Source organism: Phaethon aethereus (genome assembly GCF_964289735.1).
Source record: "Phaethon aethereus genome assembly, chromosome: 2".
NCBI lineage: Eukaryota > Metazoa > Chordata > Aves > Phaethontiformes > Phaethontidae > Phaethon > Phaethon aethereus.
The window spans coordinates 94,786,638-94,801,193 of NC_138582.1; the positions used below are offsets into that span (position 1 = coordinate 94,786,638).

The 14,556-nt window shown below is 34.9% G+C and overlaps 1 protein-coding gene across 1 annotated transcript in view; it reads left to right on the top strand.

The window, feature by feature from the left end:
* The window catches only part of EXOC2 (exocyst complex component 2), a gene marked incomplete at both ends in the record, with an annotated part of 122,401 nt that overhangs the window by 71,360 nt on the left and 36,485 nt on the right, over positions 1-14,556 (top strand). Inside the window, 6 exons of the mRNA XM_082015211.1 lie at positions 692-772; positions 1,751-1,810; positions 2,680-2,741; positions 3,674-3,740; positions 5,643-5,759; positions 9,654-9,795. Coding sequence (XP_081871337.1) covers positions 692-772; positions 1,751-1,810; positions 2,680-2,741; positions 3,674-3,740; positions 5,643-5,759; positions 9,654-9,795 — 529 coding nt within the window. The remainder of the gene's footprint in view (positions 1-691; positions 773-1,750; positions 1,811-2,679; positions 2,742-3,673; positions 3,741-5,642; positions 5,760-9,653; positions 9,796-14,556) is intronic.

Consider the following 14,556-nt stretch of genomic DNA (forward strand, 5'->3'; position numbering starts at 1 on the left):
TGACAGTTCTCCGCTTCACACACAACAGCTTCCTGCCTAATACCAGCAAGCAGCCTCATTAAAAAAAGGTGTGACTTAACAGGGAAGAAAGAAAGACAAGGAAGAACTGACTAATGACTCTGATGCTCTGAACTCATTTGCACTTTCAGAGTGAAATTGATACACGCATCTAGACATTCATACTTCAGGTTTGGAAACCTGAAGGTAAAAAAAAGCCATGCAAACCATTGGGGTTTTTTCCTCCATGTGAAAGCAATATCAGTCCACTTTTCTTAGAAAACTTTTGCTGAAATAAAATGCAGAAATATCAAATATCCCAGGTGAAATTCTATCCCAGCTTAGATCAAGGGGGTGTCACAGGCATCTACAATGTAATTGTCAATATGTACTACCACAAAAAAGCTATAAAAATCTTCCATGATCCTTTTAGAGGAGGCTGTTTGGTGTGGAAGTCTCATTTAGATGAAAATGTACGTTCATCTACCATAATAATTCTGTAGATAACTTAAGTAGAAAAGCACATCATTACAAAAGGGTCCTCTGATAATATGAGTTGTGTTTTATTTATTTTTTCCTTATTTGTGATAATTTGGAAATTAAGAGCTTACCATATGGCATGGAAATTTTTATATATTTGTGTAGTATACATTTGACATGCTTATCTAAAGCTAACAAGTCTTTTGCCTTTCAGCCATCCCAGTTTGAACAGTGCATTATCCATTCCTTGCAATCTCTTAAAACTGTGCTGGACTGCAAACCTGGAGAGGCCAGCGTAAGTTTTGATTTATGCTTTTATTTTCATTCTTTTAATGTAAATTACAGTTGGGTTTCAGAACAAGAACTTTCAGAGAATGGTACAGTGGTTTAACTTTTCCTTTTTATATTTTCCATGTACACCCTTTTCACTGCTGCTAGCTTTTAGAATTATGTTTGTTTCCTTTGTTAGGGGTAATTATGTGTGTATGCATCAGATTGAGCCTGTATTTAAATTTTTAAAGCTGTTCTTTTGCAAAAATGCCTACTAATGTAATTTTCAGGTAGCTGTAGATGTGACTTTATTTACACGAAGAAAAATAGGGGGGGGGGGGGCATTCCCAGGAGTTACTCTTCACTCAGTGTTGCATCCAAACTACGTGTAGGACTTAAATTTGGCTTTTTACTTCTGTAAACCTTTATTCTAAATCAGGAGCCCTGGTTGTTCCCATACACTTAGTAGTTTGAGGCTCTGGCTGTGATACTGATGTTTTCTTTCAGGTTTCAGCAATCTAAGAAAGCTTAACACTTTTCCAAAGTCCCTTGCGCCCATCTGCATGAATATTTTTTCTCTCTCCTCACTTATTTTAATTTTTACGGCTAGCCTGTCTAGTTTCTTAATGCGCATTATTCAAGAGAATCTGCAGTGCATGGTGAATCCTTCTTTTTAGGGTGCAAAGATCTTTGAATACGCCGTGAGTTTTTGCTGCAATTCCATTATCAAACAATGATATGTGTCACGTATACTAGGTAGTAGGACTTCTTTCCTTTTAGTGTTTTATCTCCTCACACATGTCAAACTGTTTATTGGGACTTCTATTCTCTCTCCCCATTTTTAGGGTGGGGGAAAACTGAAAATGATCCATGAGAAAACACTGTGTCCCCAGCAGCCATTTCTGTAATTGTGTCATCTCTTTAGGGATACGTTACTCAGGCCTTCCTTAAGAATAAGGCCACGTGAAGCTGTTCCTCTGAAATAATATGCTTGCATCTTCAGGTTTTCCAGCAGCAGAAAACACAGGAGGATGTGTGCCAGCTAAGCATTGGGATCATGCAGGTAACTCAAGCGCTTTTAAGTATGAAATTGTGAACTCGATGATCAACACAAATGTGTGCTTTGTACCCTGCCCACCTCCCAAAAGGTAGCTTAAGTTGATGGCTGTGTTATTCCTCTGACGCGCTCAGGGATACCGAGAAATGTTTGACTTCAAAAGTGTGTAGAGCTTACTAGCTGAATCGGATTATACCAAATCCTCAGAGGATGTGTATGTTAAATGTTCAAGTATTTTACTGATTGTGACTTTACTGATGATTGAGAGACACTTGCTGAGCTGATGTTATCTAAAATTGATATACTGCAGTAAAAGGAGCAATGCTGATTTTCATCAGCTGAGGATCCTAACTCTTATTTCTTGTATCAGAAACCAATATTCTTTGTAACCAAATCTGATTTTTTTTAAATATATTTGAAATTAGGTAATAGCATGCTTTAGGCTTTTGAACCATTTTTATAGAACCGTTGTCCTCAAATAAGAAATCATGAGCCAAAGCAAAAAATGTTTTTTAGGGATGCTTCTGTGATGTTTACTTGGGACCAACTGTTCAGATTGAACAGTTGAAAACTATTAGCAATGCATTCTTTGCAAATCAGCAGATTATCACTGCATAATTTTAGCCATGCATGATGAGACTCATTTAACAAGATTAAACTCCTGTGTTTTGCTACAAGTAAACAGTGATCCATGTAAAATTAAAAATATGTGTTCAAAAGATGTAGCTAAAATGTTACTGTATTAATGTATGTAAGGTTTAAGACAAAGAAAGTAGATGATGATTGTTCTGCTTCTATTGACTGTAGTAAAAGTGAATTTAAGAATATTTTTTCATTCTGGCAGAAAATGTAGATCTTGCTTTATTGTTTCCTAGGTCTTTATAGACTGTTTGGAACAACTGAGCACCAAACCTGATGGTGACATAGATACGGCACAGTAAGTAAAATAAATAGTTCCTAGGTGTAGTGTTCTGAATTTGGGAATGCAAGTCTCAAATTTCAGTGGTGGTGTGGTTTTATCCGCTCTGGTATTTCATGTTTCTTGTCAATACTTCTACCTCTGGTTAGTGATGCTTTGAAGTAACAGTAGATACTTCTCATGCCAAACAACTGAGTGACATCACCTAATAAATATTGTACAATATCATTAATATGGCATTAGTTATACCATTTTATTCAATGACAGGAGTTGTAGTGTGCTATAGTAGCAGGTATATTGGTTTTGATATGACTTTACATGGAATGAGTTGTCCTTGGCACTAAGTAATGTCTACACATGGAGAAACAGCTCCTGGCTTCCTTTTCTTCCCTTCTATTTTTGACTGGTTCTAGTGGTATTTCTGCTAAATTCTTGAAAGTTTTTGTTCCATAATTGCTCGTGAGCCACTTATTTTAGAGACCAAACCAAGTCAGAATAGCCTGAGTTTCAAGTATTACTAATGATGAGTACCAGTCATTTGTTTGTGAAAAACCAGGGACTTGGCAAATATTGGTACCTGCAATATGCATGAGAAAAAGGTACATTAACTGTGTTCCTAATGCCACTCTCTTTTTTGCTCTTTGGATGACTCTGTTGGCTGGGTAGGTGTAAAAACAAATTAGAATCTGTGACAAACCAGAAAAATTATGGAAAATGAAAATACTTTAAGAAGGAAAGTTCTGTAGCTAGAATAGTACTGTCTGTCCACAATGCTTCTGCAGGCTTTTTGGACATCTTAGAAAATCTGAGCAACGTGGGCTGCTTTATTATCTGGTGTGATGGGACTTGAAACAAGATTCCAGTCTTCTGTTCCCGCTGTTCCTTTGAATCCACCATATATCAGATAATCAAAATCATTATACTACTCACTTTTTAACTGTTATTTCTAGTCTTTCAGTTGATGTTTCATCTCCAGATTTGTTTGGAAGCATTCATGAAGACTCAAGTCTTTCTTCAGTAAGTTTGGCTTCTATTTCCAAAAGCTGACGTCAAAATTAATGCTTCTCAAAGTTACAGGAACGTAGTCTTTTTTTTCTTTTTAAACTGTTTGTGTATGATATCTTAATTAGTATAAGACTTAAACTAACTAAGACATTTTTTGAATGTGGAGGACCAGGTCCTCCACAGAAACTAAAATGGGCATCATTGAAATAAATGAAAATAGCACTGATGTTAAAGCAGCTGAGGATTTGACTTTTAATTTATCACCTTGTTTTAAATGATAAGAACTGGTCTGATTAGCTTTCTAAAACCCATGAAGATGCAGATACTCAGTAATGTAGTTTTTCCCAAAAAATGACTTTACTGAGAGTGAGTATTGATTATTTGTGTGGCTTGTTTGCATTTGGATTTGTTTTCTAGGAAATTGGAAAAAAGTTTTTTTAATATTCTTGACACTTTGGTTAATGTGCTTTCTAGTCTGGTGGCTGATTGGAAAAAACGTAGTTGTTCCCTCAAGAAAGCTAGTGACAACCTCTTGTGAGATTAATATTCCTTAGTATAGGTTTTAAATGTTGTCAGAAGCCCAGCTTTGCCTCATTTACAAGAACGATAAGCATTCCCAGATTGACAAATCAGGCCAAGTTTCAGAATTGCAGACTATAGTAAGTAATTTTTTATATTGTTTTATTTTTGCAACACATAGATTTTGGTACTAATTGTTGACAAAGTAACTTTTTGTGGCTGTTCCAGACTTTGTCCCATATGTCATAAGTACAAAAGTTGAAATAAAAAAGAAGAAATGAACAATTTTTGATACCATAGAACCAAATATTGTCTTATTAATTTTATTACTGTAAATCACAGAACGCTATGTCTTCTCTTTCCTGACTGAGTAATGAGAACAGAGAAAGTGAGTGACCAGAGTAAGATTTGTCACTGTATTTTTAAAATGCTCATTTTGTTGATTAGTCTGTATACCAACTGATTATAATTTAAAGTAGTAGGCAACTGCACATGTCCACACTAGTCATCATATTACTGGAATACAAAACTGTTGGGAGTTCTTCTGGGTCTGAAAACCAACACCATTTTTAATCTGCAGCATTATGATGATTTCATTGCCAAATAATCTTGTTTTCAAAATGTTTGCTGCTGTTGATTTTAAGTTTCAATCTGAGGTAGAAAACTGTTTTCCCATTATGGGAAGGAGAGCAGAAAAGGGAAGACCAAACCTATTTAAATAGTAGTTCTGTCTGGTTCTTTGTCTCTTTGGAAACTATACCTTGTTGCACCAAGGTTAGGAAAAGGCAATCCTGATATCTCAACTTCAGAATGTATTTGACCTTCTTGTAATTAAAAAAAAAAAAAAAAAAAAATTGAAAACCAGAGATAAGTTATAACCACCTAGAATTTTTTTCAAATTAACTGCTGCTAACTGCTGAAATTATATTATGTACTTCTGAACATTATCGTGTTTTAGAATGGGTGAGTGCATTTGTTGAGTACTTGTTTTGCTTCCCTTGTTTTAGCCAGCTTCATGTGAAAGTGAAGATGATCTTCAGTTACATTTTTACGATGGTCATAATTCTTAGCATATTTCTTGAAACAAAGGAAAAGCCAGAAACAGCTTACTGGAAAGCTGTCCAAACCTAATTTTTGTAAAGATGTCTTAACCACAGTTCTGTATTAGTCACTGCTATTCCAGTGAATGCTTCAGATCCCATAAGAAAAAGCATACGTGTTCAATCAGCGTACCTGATACTCACTCAATTCTTTGTGTTTAATTGAGGAAAATATTTGTAAACTCCACTTTTATTTATCAGCATATTTATTACACACAGGAAGTCAATGAAATACTATACACTTACAGTATTGGTCATGCTGGTATTTCTTTCTTCTCTTAAAACAAATTTTTAGGAACAGAGGCTTTTGATTGCACTCAGCAACTGCCGTTATCTGGAACGTCATACCTTCCTAAATATAGCTGAACATTTTGAGAAACATGGCTTTCAAGGTGTTGAAAAAATAACTCAAGTAAGTAAGAGCACTGGAATGAAGTATCATTGCTTGAAGGAAACAGTTCTTATTTTGGGTTTGTTTTTTTTTTTTCTGTGGAAATTAAGTGCACGTGTTCATATGGCCAACAGGACTCTTGGGTGAGCCTTCTACAAATGAGTGGGACTCCAAGCATCAGTTGGATACAACAACAAAAATGATACGGTTGTTTATGTTCCTATAAGGCTTAAATATAGAAAATGTGTATAGAAATTGTGGTATAGAAAATGTGACTTCTTATTCAGGACTTGTGTGTTCAACGGCAAAGCTTATCAGATTTCCTAGTAAAGATGTTTAATGTCACTGTGTTTTCTTAATGCAGAGAATAAAAGATCATTATCTCAGAAATATACTTAATAGATTATTTCATCTGGCAATCTGCATTACTGATAGCTGTTGTTCATAAACTACTTCAGGTTTTTTTGTTTGTGTTTTGGGGTTTTTTTTGTTGGTTGTGTTGTTTTGTTGTTTTTTTTTTTCAAAGAATGAAAATGTCAAAGTGGGCGGCAGTAGCTGTCTCATTTTCCTGCCTTTTTGTAAAGATTAATCATTTTTTATGAGAAATGTTGTGACTTAATCCTTAGGACTGTAAAGCTAGTTTATTTCCGGAAACATTGGTTGGTTGGAAGTAAAATGTTATCTTTTCCAGTACAGAGTACAATATTTCACTCAAACTGATGTTTCTACTATATGATATATCCTTAGTCTCATTGTGCCTGAATGTTGTTTGAATTTCTGTGGCTGAAGTAATTTTGAATAGCATTTAAATGGGTTGGATATGACTTGTATGGCTAGTACAGAGTACAAAATTATTCTGGATATTGCCATTCTTTGCTGCTGAGACAACTGAGAGTTGAGCTAGCTACAGTTAGTGTTGTCTATATAAGCAAATAAGACATCTGTTATGTATTCAACACTCTTGTCTTGTACAGCCACATCAAAGTATTGTCATTAAAGGTCTGGTAGGTTTATAAATTACAAAATTTGAATGTTGACGTTGTAGATTAATTTCAAATCTGTGTTAACCCTTTGAAAGCACTGACTGGTGCAGTACTGCATATATGGGACACATCAAACAATGATGCTAGCTGGAAGGATTTGGATAATTAGGTAGTCGCCTGAAAATGGTGATTTTTGAACCCTTCATTAATTTTGAGAGACTAGAAGCCCACAGAGGTTTACAGGGATTAGTTGATTGTTTCAGTTTTTTGCTCTGTCACCTAAATTTCTTTAAGTTTCTTAATTTATTTAACTGTTTATTAGCTAGAAAATTTGCAATAAAGAATTGACAGAGCTTTTGAAAAATAGAATTTGGTTTTATCTGAGAAGACCGAAACAAAACTATACTTTTAAATTCTGTTGGTTTTATAAATTGAATTTTAAAGTTAATTTTGTAGTGTGTATTAGTAAAAATTATCTGTTCTTTGGTTGCAGTTTTTTTAAAGTCGCCTTTGTTAGAAGAGGAATTATTATTATCTAATATTCTGAAAATACAGAAAGCATAAAATGGTAACCAAGAAAATTTCCTTACATTCTACATGGTTATTTCAATTTTTTTCTTAGTGTGCAAATACAAAGTTACGTAAAATGGCCAGATTTTACACTCTGCTTTACACGATGGCACATACTTATGGTACTCAATTCCCAGGAATTATATTCAGTTTCTACATAACTCTTAAGTTGTTTTCTGTAGAGATTCTTTAATTCAATGTTTTATCATCAGTTTAGTCAATTAGCAAGTGAAAAACAAACAAACAAACAAAGCATGTATCCCATAACATTAGTCTTTAGTTTATTGATTAAGCTGAATAAAATTGTTTCCACAGTTCTGATACTTTAGATAAGGCTGAGGGGTTACTAGGACAGAGGCTCAAAATGGCTTTAATACAAAAATTGAAAACTCTAATTACAGGGAAGTTCACAGGAGAAAGATAACAATGAGAGAATTGTATACTTTTATAGCATTTACCCTGCTTGAGAGTCAGGGAAATGGGTATACACAATGGACATCATTGAGGACTTCTGCTCTGCTTCACTCCCCCATCCTGGGCTCAAAATAACATTCGGATGAACTGTTAATTCTTTTAATCTTTCCACCAGCTGAAATACAAAGTTACCCACCACGCTCTTAATTGTGCATTGAACTTGAAACAGGTTGAAGAGGGCTTGCATGAAACAAAAAACCTATGCTAAATGTGCAGATAATCTTTTTGTATTGAATGACTGTAGAAGGGGAAGGTGGAATTACTTAATTCTAAAGCACTTTAAGGACAACTGAAGCAGTTGTTTCACAGATTCTCTGAATGGGTGCCTGTTTGCAGGGACTCCCCACTGCAACTTGTACTTTGGTTTTCCCGCTAGTGCAAACATAAACAGGAATGGTCTAAAGATAGTTATTCTCCCTAATCATAAGAGATTGAAGTGGAACATATCTTGAAACCCATTCTGGGTTTACATTTCTTTGGTTCTATGTAAGGGGAAAAAGAGGGTTTAGTGAGATTTTTGTACCTTTTTTACTGTGTTCTTTTTAATATCTTGAGTGTCAACAGGCTGTCGGGTAGAAGGGAAAGAAAAAAATGGCCTTGATCTTCTCCTGGGACTGAATTCTCAGTGCCTAATGAAAATCCTACCTTTGGGATATAGATCCTCTTGTGACAAATTGAAGGAGGTTCATCAGATAAAAAAGCAGGAAAGTGGTAGTGTCTCTTGTTTCTGAGCATCAACTTACCATCCCAGCTTCCCTGAATCTGGCAGCAACTTTGACCTTAACACCTCTGTTTTCCCTTGCAGGTATGATCTCATTCCTGAAGGCTTATCTCTCTGTTCCTGACTCAGATATTGCAGTTCCCTTTTCCCTTCACTTAACATTATAGGCATGCCAGAGGAGAACTCAGTTTAGAGACATACCTGCAGTGAAGAACCTCCATCCCTTATTCTGCAGCTTGCAGCATTAAATCTTTTGTCTTTCACAGAGAAAGGAATGATAAGGAGTTGGTATTCTTCTTTTCTTTCCTTCTTTCTTCTGAATTCCCAGTTTAGTCTAGAGCCTTGCCTTCCTCCTCACTTTTAAACCTCTTTGCTTCTGGAAATTACCTCATACATATATATATGTATATGTATGTATGTGTGTGTGTATATACACACATACACACACACACACGCTTTTTTCCCTAATTGTTGAGGAAAATGAGTAATAGTTTAAAAACTTTACTTTGTTGTCTCTTAAGCTCTTACTTACAAACATAAATACATTTAAGCAGAAGTCACATGATATTTTCAGCATATTTTATTTGCATTTAGCATCCATTATCATGCTAAAATACTGACTTTCTACTTTAACATTTTATGATACACATTGTGTTGCAGAATGGTTTAAGAAGCTACAATTACAAAGGGTACCTATGTTTAGTAAAAAAAGTCTTGTATAAAATCTAAAGTTCTTAAGATACAATGAGAAAATTGTGTATATCCCTTTAGATTTTTAGTGTGGCTAAGTTGTGTGAATTACTAAAAATTGCATAGAGAGCTGTTAAAATTAGTTTACTTGGTGCAAGATCAAGACCTCCTGACATGCAGAAAAAATCATGCCACTAGACAACTATGGAGTGATCTGCCTGTTTTGGCATTTCTTGAACCTTTCCCAAAAATGTCTATTGCTGAGCACAATCAGAAAAAAAAATTATACTGGGTAGTTTGGGCAGATAATATGGAAGTTCCTAGGTGTTTTGTATGTGTAATTATGAACTGAAATGTGTGTAGGTGCCATTCTTTACTGAAAATTAAAGATATGATATAAGTTTTTTGGGTATGTGATTTAATTCTTGTAATTAATGACTAATAATTATGTTCTTTCTCTTTTTTGTTGTTTTTCAGGTTAGTATGGAATCCTTGAAAGAGCTGGATCAAAGACTGTTTGAAATGTACATTGAATTCAAGGCAGATCCGATAGTTGGGTCATTAGAACCTGGCATTTATGCAGGATATTTTGATTGGAAAGATTGTCTTGTTCCAGCAGGTAAATATCTGCTTATTAAACTCTGAAATTATTTTAACAGTGATTGATAGGGGCTAAAATACACTCTGCAATTTAAAACTTTTTTCTAGTCTGTGTTTTTAACTTTTGACAAGTTCTTATAAGTTCTCAAGTTCTTATAAGTTCTTTCTCACAGACTTTACTAAATTCCTAAATCATTTTTCAAATACCCCCAAATGATTAAAGCAGCAATTATAATTGATAATCTCTTTAATACTTGTTTTTTGTGATTATTTTGCTTCATTGCTTATATATAATAGAAAGAATTGTAAAAGACATCTTTACTATTTTCTTATGAAATTCATTGAGATTGTTTTGAATTTTTTCCAAAGAATCTGGCCACTGTTGTAATAGATGTAATTACAGTTCTGAAAAGCTAAAATTATGAGAAAATGCATACTCTAACAGTAGTTCAGCAAAGAATGTTAAACCATCAAAGAAGGGCACATATAAGGTATTTAGAATGACTGGGATGTTAGTCATTATTTAGATGCTTTAAAAACCTCTGTTGTAAGGAAGCATAATGTAAATGAGTCCTTTTTTTAAGTAGTGAATGCTGTGCACATCTTAACAGTTAGCTCCTTTGAACATCTAATTTGTCATATCTAAAACTAGTACATTTAAATCACTTATCACATGAATGCCTGGTTAATACCAAGTAGAAAGTAGTTGCAATAACATGGTACGTGGCATTTGGAAGGTGATCTTGTACTAATTTTCAGTAAATCAATGATTGACATGACAATTTGTACCTTCTTGTTTAGATTGTTTCATAGAGTTGTATATGGCAAGCTTAGTGGAAATTTTGTGGTACTTTAAAATTTGATAGGGAGGTAATTACAAGAAGCACACTTGTAATCTATGAATCAAGAGCTGCAGGGCTTACTCGCTGGGCCTTAAAAACACAAAGATCTTAGGGTTTATTATTTTAAATAAAAATCTCTCTTCTGTCTTTTGTTACTACTTTTGTGCTAAGAATATATGCTCTAATACAGTTTATATCTGAAATAACTTAGCTTTTAATCTTGCACATTCAAATTTGTATATGAATAATACATCACTTCTCATCATGTTTAAAATATGTTTTTGCTTGGCTTGTTTGCATTCCCACCAGCTGACAAAGAGAAGGAAGTTGTTGTGTCGTATTTTCTGTGCTCATTTCTTGATCGAGTGCATTGGGATCTATTTACTAGACTCATGTTACCTTTAGGGTTATTCTGTAGTATTTTTTTGTTTAAAAGGAATACTGAATTTCTATTAGAGGTATGCTTTAGTCTGCTTGCTGTCCAGTTTATTGTTGGTTTCAAGTACTTTCTTTGCAAATTTTTGGTAAAAATCAACATGAAGATATTAGGGACTCCTCTTCAGGGTTACATATCATGGTGTTGGCCAAGAGGTGCAATGTGAAGTAGTAAAGAAATTGTTTGTGTGTTGGGGTTTTTTTTGTTAATCCCCAAGCTAGACATGTTTAGAAGGAACATATAGTCACTTCTTCCATGCTTCTCTACCGTGATGATCTGTCTTTCTGATGGATAAATTCTGTCAGATGTACCCTGTTGACTATTGGTATAAAAGCATAACTTTGAGTACCTTCAATTTGTCTGCTTATAGCAATGGTTAGTTGATTCTGAAAATATTTGGAGCTCTGAAGATAAAAGTAGTAAGTGACTGGGAAAGCCTCCCTCCTGGAGGAGGTGGATGAACTTCATTATTCAAAAGGACCCCACACCATTTCACAGGGCATATGAGAATCTGACTTTTTCCAGTATTCAATTTAAAAAAAGAAAATCACCCAGCAAGCGTATAGTAGTTGTTTGGGGTTTTTTTCCTATAAACTAGTATTGACAAACAAAATTAAAAGTTACAACAAGATTGTAGTTGTGTGCGTATACCATTATGTAATCTAAAAGATGCAGTTGGTACTGAGGTAGATATACTATCTTTAATTTTCCTCTTGGAAAAACCCAAAACAAACGAACACGAAACCTCTAGTTTACAGTTTCTCTCAAGTACAGCATGAAAAGTATCTACTTTATTAAACTAAAATAGCATACAGGTGACCGACAGTGGGTCACACTGAGTCAAACACACAGTTCACTCAAGGATTTGTTAAAGATCGACACATTGGTTTGTTGAGGAAAAAAAATTACTTGTACAGTAGAAATTATTATCTGTTTTTCAGTTATCTCTATGGCTGCAAAACTTAAATATTTGAGTCCTTTGGCTCATTTAAGATCTTGACTTTTGTAGCCTTAATTTTAAAATAGAAAAAAAGTTGATGGCGTTGGCCAGGCAAAACATTTAGGCCTCAGTTGTGTTCTTGGGTGGTACTATCAGTGATGTGTAGCGTTGCGTAAGCAAAGTTTCTTGATGTTCCTTAGTGGATACAGCCTATGCCTGATCACCAAGACGTAATAGTTTGGGCTGAAGGTTTTTTAATGCAGTGTTTCTGCATTAGTTTTCAAATAGTACTACTGATAATATAAAGACAAATTTTGAGAAGAACCGTTCTTTTTTTGAAAAGAAAGAAGGGGGAAAAGGCATAGATTTGCCCATGTTTAAAGATAAGGTAAAAGGCAAATAATTTCCCTGATGCAGTCTGAAACTTTCAAGCGTTCCATCTGGCGATTGAAAATTTGACGGGAGTGGGGGCACAGATTATCTTTTGCAAAGGACATTTTGGAAAACTGTGAGCATGAAAATACTCTGGAATTGGTTAGGAATAACATAAAGAATTTTCTGATGATGAATTTGCCGTGTTGCTAGTCCAGCCCAGAGCTTCAGGTCTGCAGCTGGTTTTGAACATTGTACCGGTCAAGCACTAGCAAGTATTCCTTTCTTCATGCTCCCCCTGCTGTTACCGAGCAGAATGAAGAAGCTGGAAGCCTGAATAAAATGGAGAGAACAGCTGATCTGGACTATTGGGAAGATAATGCTTTTGGGTAGATGGAATTGTTCGTGGGGAGGATACCAATGCTGGTAAAAAATAGGGTAACTGCAAGGGAGGGAGCAGACTGGAATGAAAAGTTTGTGGTGAAGACTTGTATCTAGCAAGGAATGAAGGGGGAACAAAGCGGGGAAACCAGGACTAGATGAGCAAGGTAGAAATGTAAATTGGGGTGGGATTTAGAAATAGAATTAACACAGAAATTGATTGAAAGGGATTATACAAACAACAGACAGACTTGAAGTGCAAATAAAAGGGCAGAGAGGTCAGATGCTCGCTAGATCAGTGAGCTTACCAGAAGCTGCAGTGTAATCGAAGAACCCCCCCCTCAGTCTCGCACTTTTGTCCTCTAGGCACGACAGCCTGTTAATATTACTGATCACTTAACTTCTGCCAGCTGTGCAAATAATGTATATATTACAATATACTTATAGTAACAGTACAGGCAATGCTACATGACATATATAGGCAGTACCACTGAGAAACACAACAATGGCCTAAACATTTTGCCTTGCCAATGCCATCAACGTTTCTCTTTTAGAATCAAGGCTACAAAAGTCAAGGTCTACATCATCAGCCAAACGACTCAAATCCGTATAAACCTACTGTACAGAAGCTACATGTATGTTTTGCCAATTCTGTTGTTGAGCCATATGGACCAACGCGGTAGGATAATTTTATGGTTTCCATTCTGGTTTTTTGTTTGCTTTCTTTTCAATGTTAGTAGAAATTTTATGTACTGGAAAAAACTACACAAAGACAAAAAGCTGCACAAAGATGATCAAGTACAATCCAATCTCTAAAGAGTAACATTTTTTCTCACGTGGGTACGCTTGACGTGCTTCATGAAATGGAGGCTGTTTTGGAGATAAAAATGGGGTTTGTATTAGTGGAGCTGTTACAGGCAAAAAAAATCTATCCTCAGCTGTTACAGATTTTGAGAAGTGAGTGAAGCATAATGTGGGAGGGGGAAAAAAGAGGAGGCAGGATTCTGTCCCTGCCTCTGCAGGGTTTTCTGTGTCATGTTAATAACTCACTTAAGCATTTTTGTCTTTATCTTTAAAGTGCCTTCTTTGACTGCTACGGATTTGAACATTTGTGTTTAATTTGACTACCTAAAGCCTTGTAATGTATAAAATATTCAGAAAAATCTTATCCAAAAACCTTGACAATCTTTTTATCATTGGCAACTTTGCAGTCATCGAAGTACTAAGGACAATAATTCCTCGCATCATATAAATCATGGGGAAATAGAAGGGAAAACATAAGAATGAGAAGAATTGTAATAAATGACAGTTCTGAAGAAGAAATTAGAATGGAATTAAGAATCCTGTCTCTTGAGCAAGCTTTGAAAAATACATAATATTAAAGCTTTGAACCATGTTTCTGTCAGTGTGGAAAAAGCATATGCCTTGCTCACTTGGGCAATTGTCCTGTAATTATCAGATATTTACCTATACATATGTTATTTGTTACAGTTTTAAATATAAGGAAGGGCAAATTGTTTGCATGGGGCAAATTTTAATTTAGCCTATGTGCTATAACTTATATTGCTTAGTTTTTCAACATACATGCTCTATTCAATATGGAAGTTCTGAATGTCAGAAAACTTCTACACAATGTAATTATACATTTGCACCTTTATTTTGATCTGAGGTGTGACTGCTGGTGTTAGAAGGCAGTGTTATTAGCTTAATTAGATTTATTGTTAATAAATAACTTTCATTTAAATTTTCATTTTAATTTCAGTGTTGACTTCTGAGTCTTTACAACAAAGACTTCAATTTTAACATGCA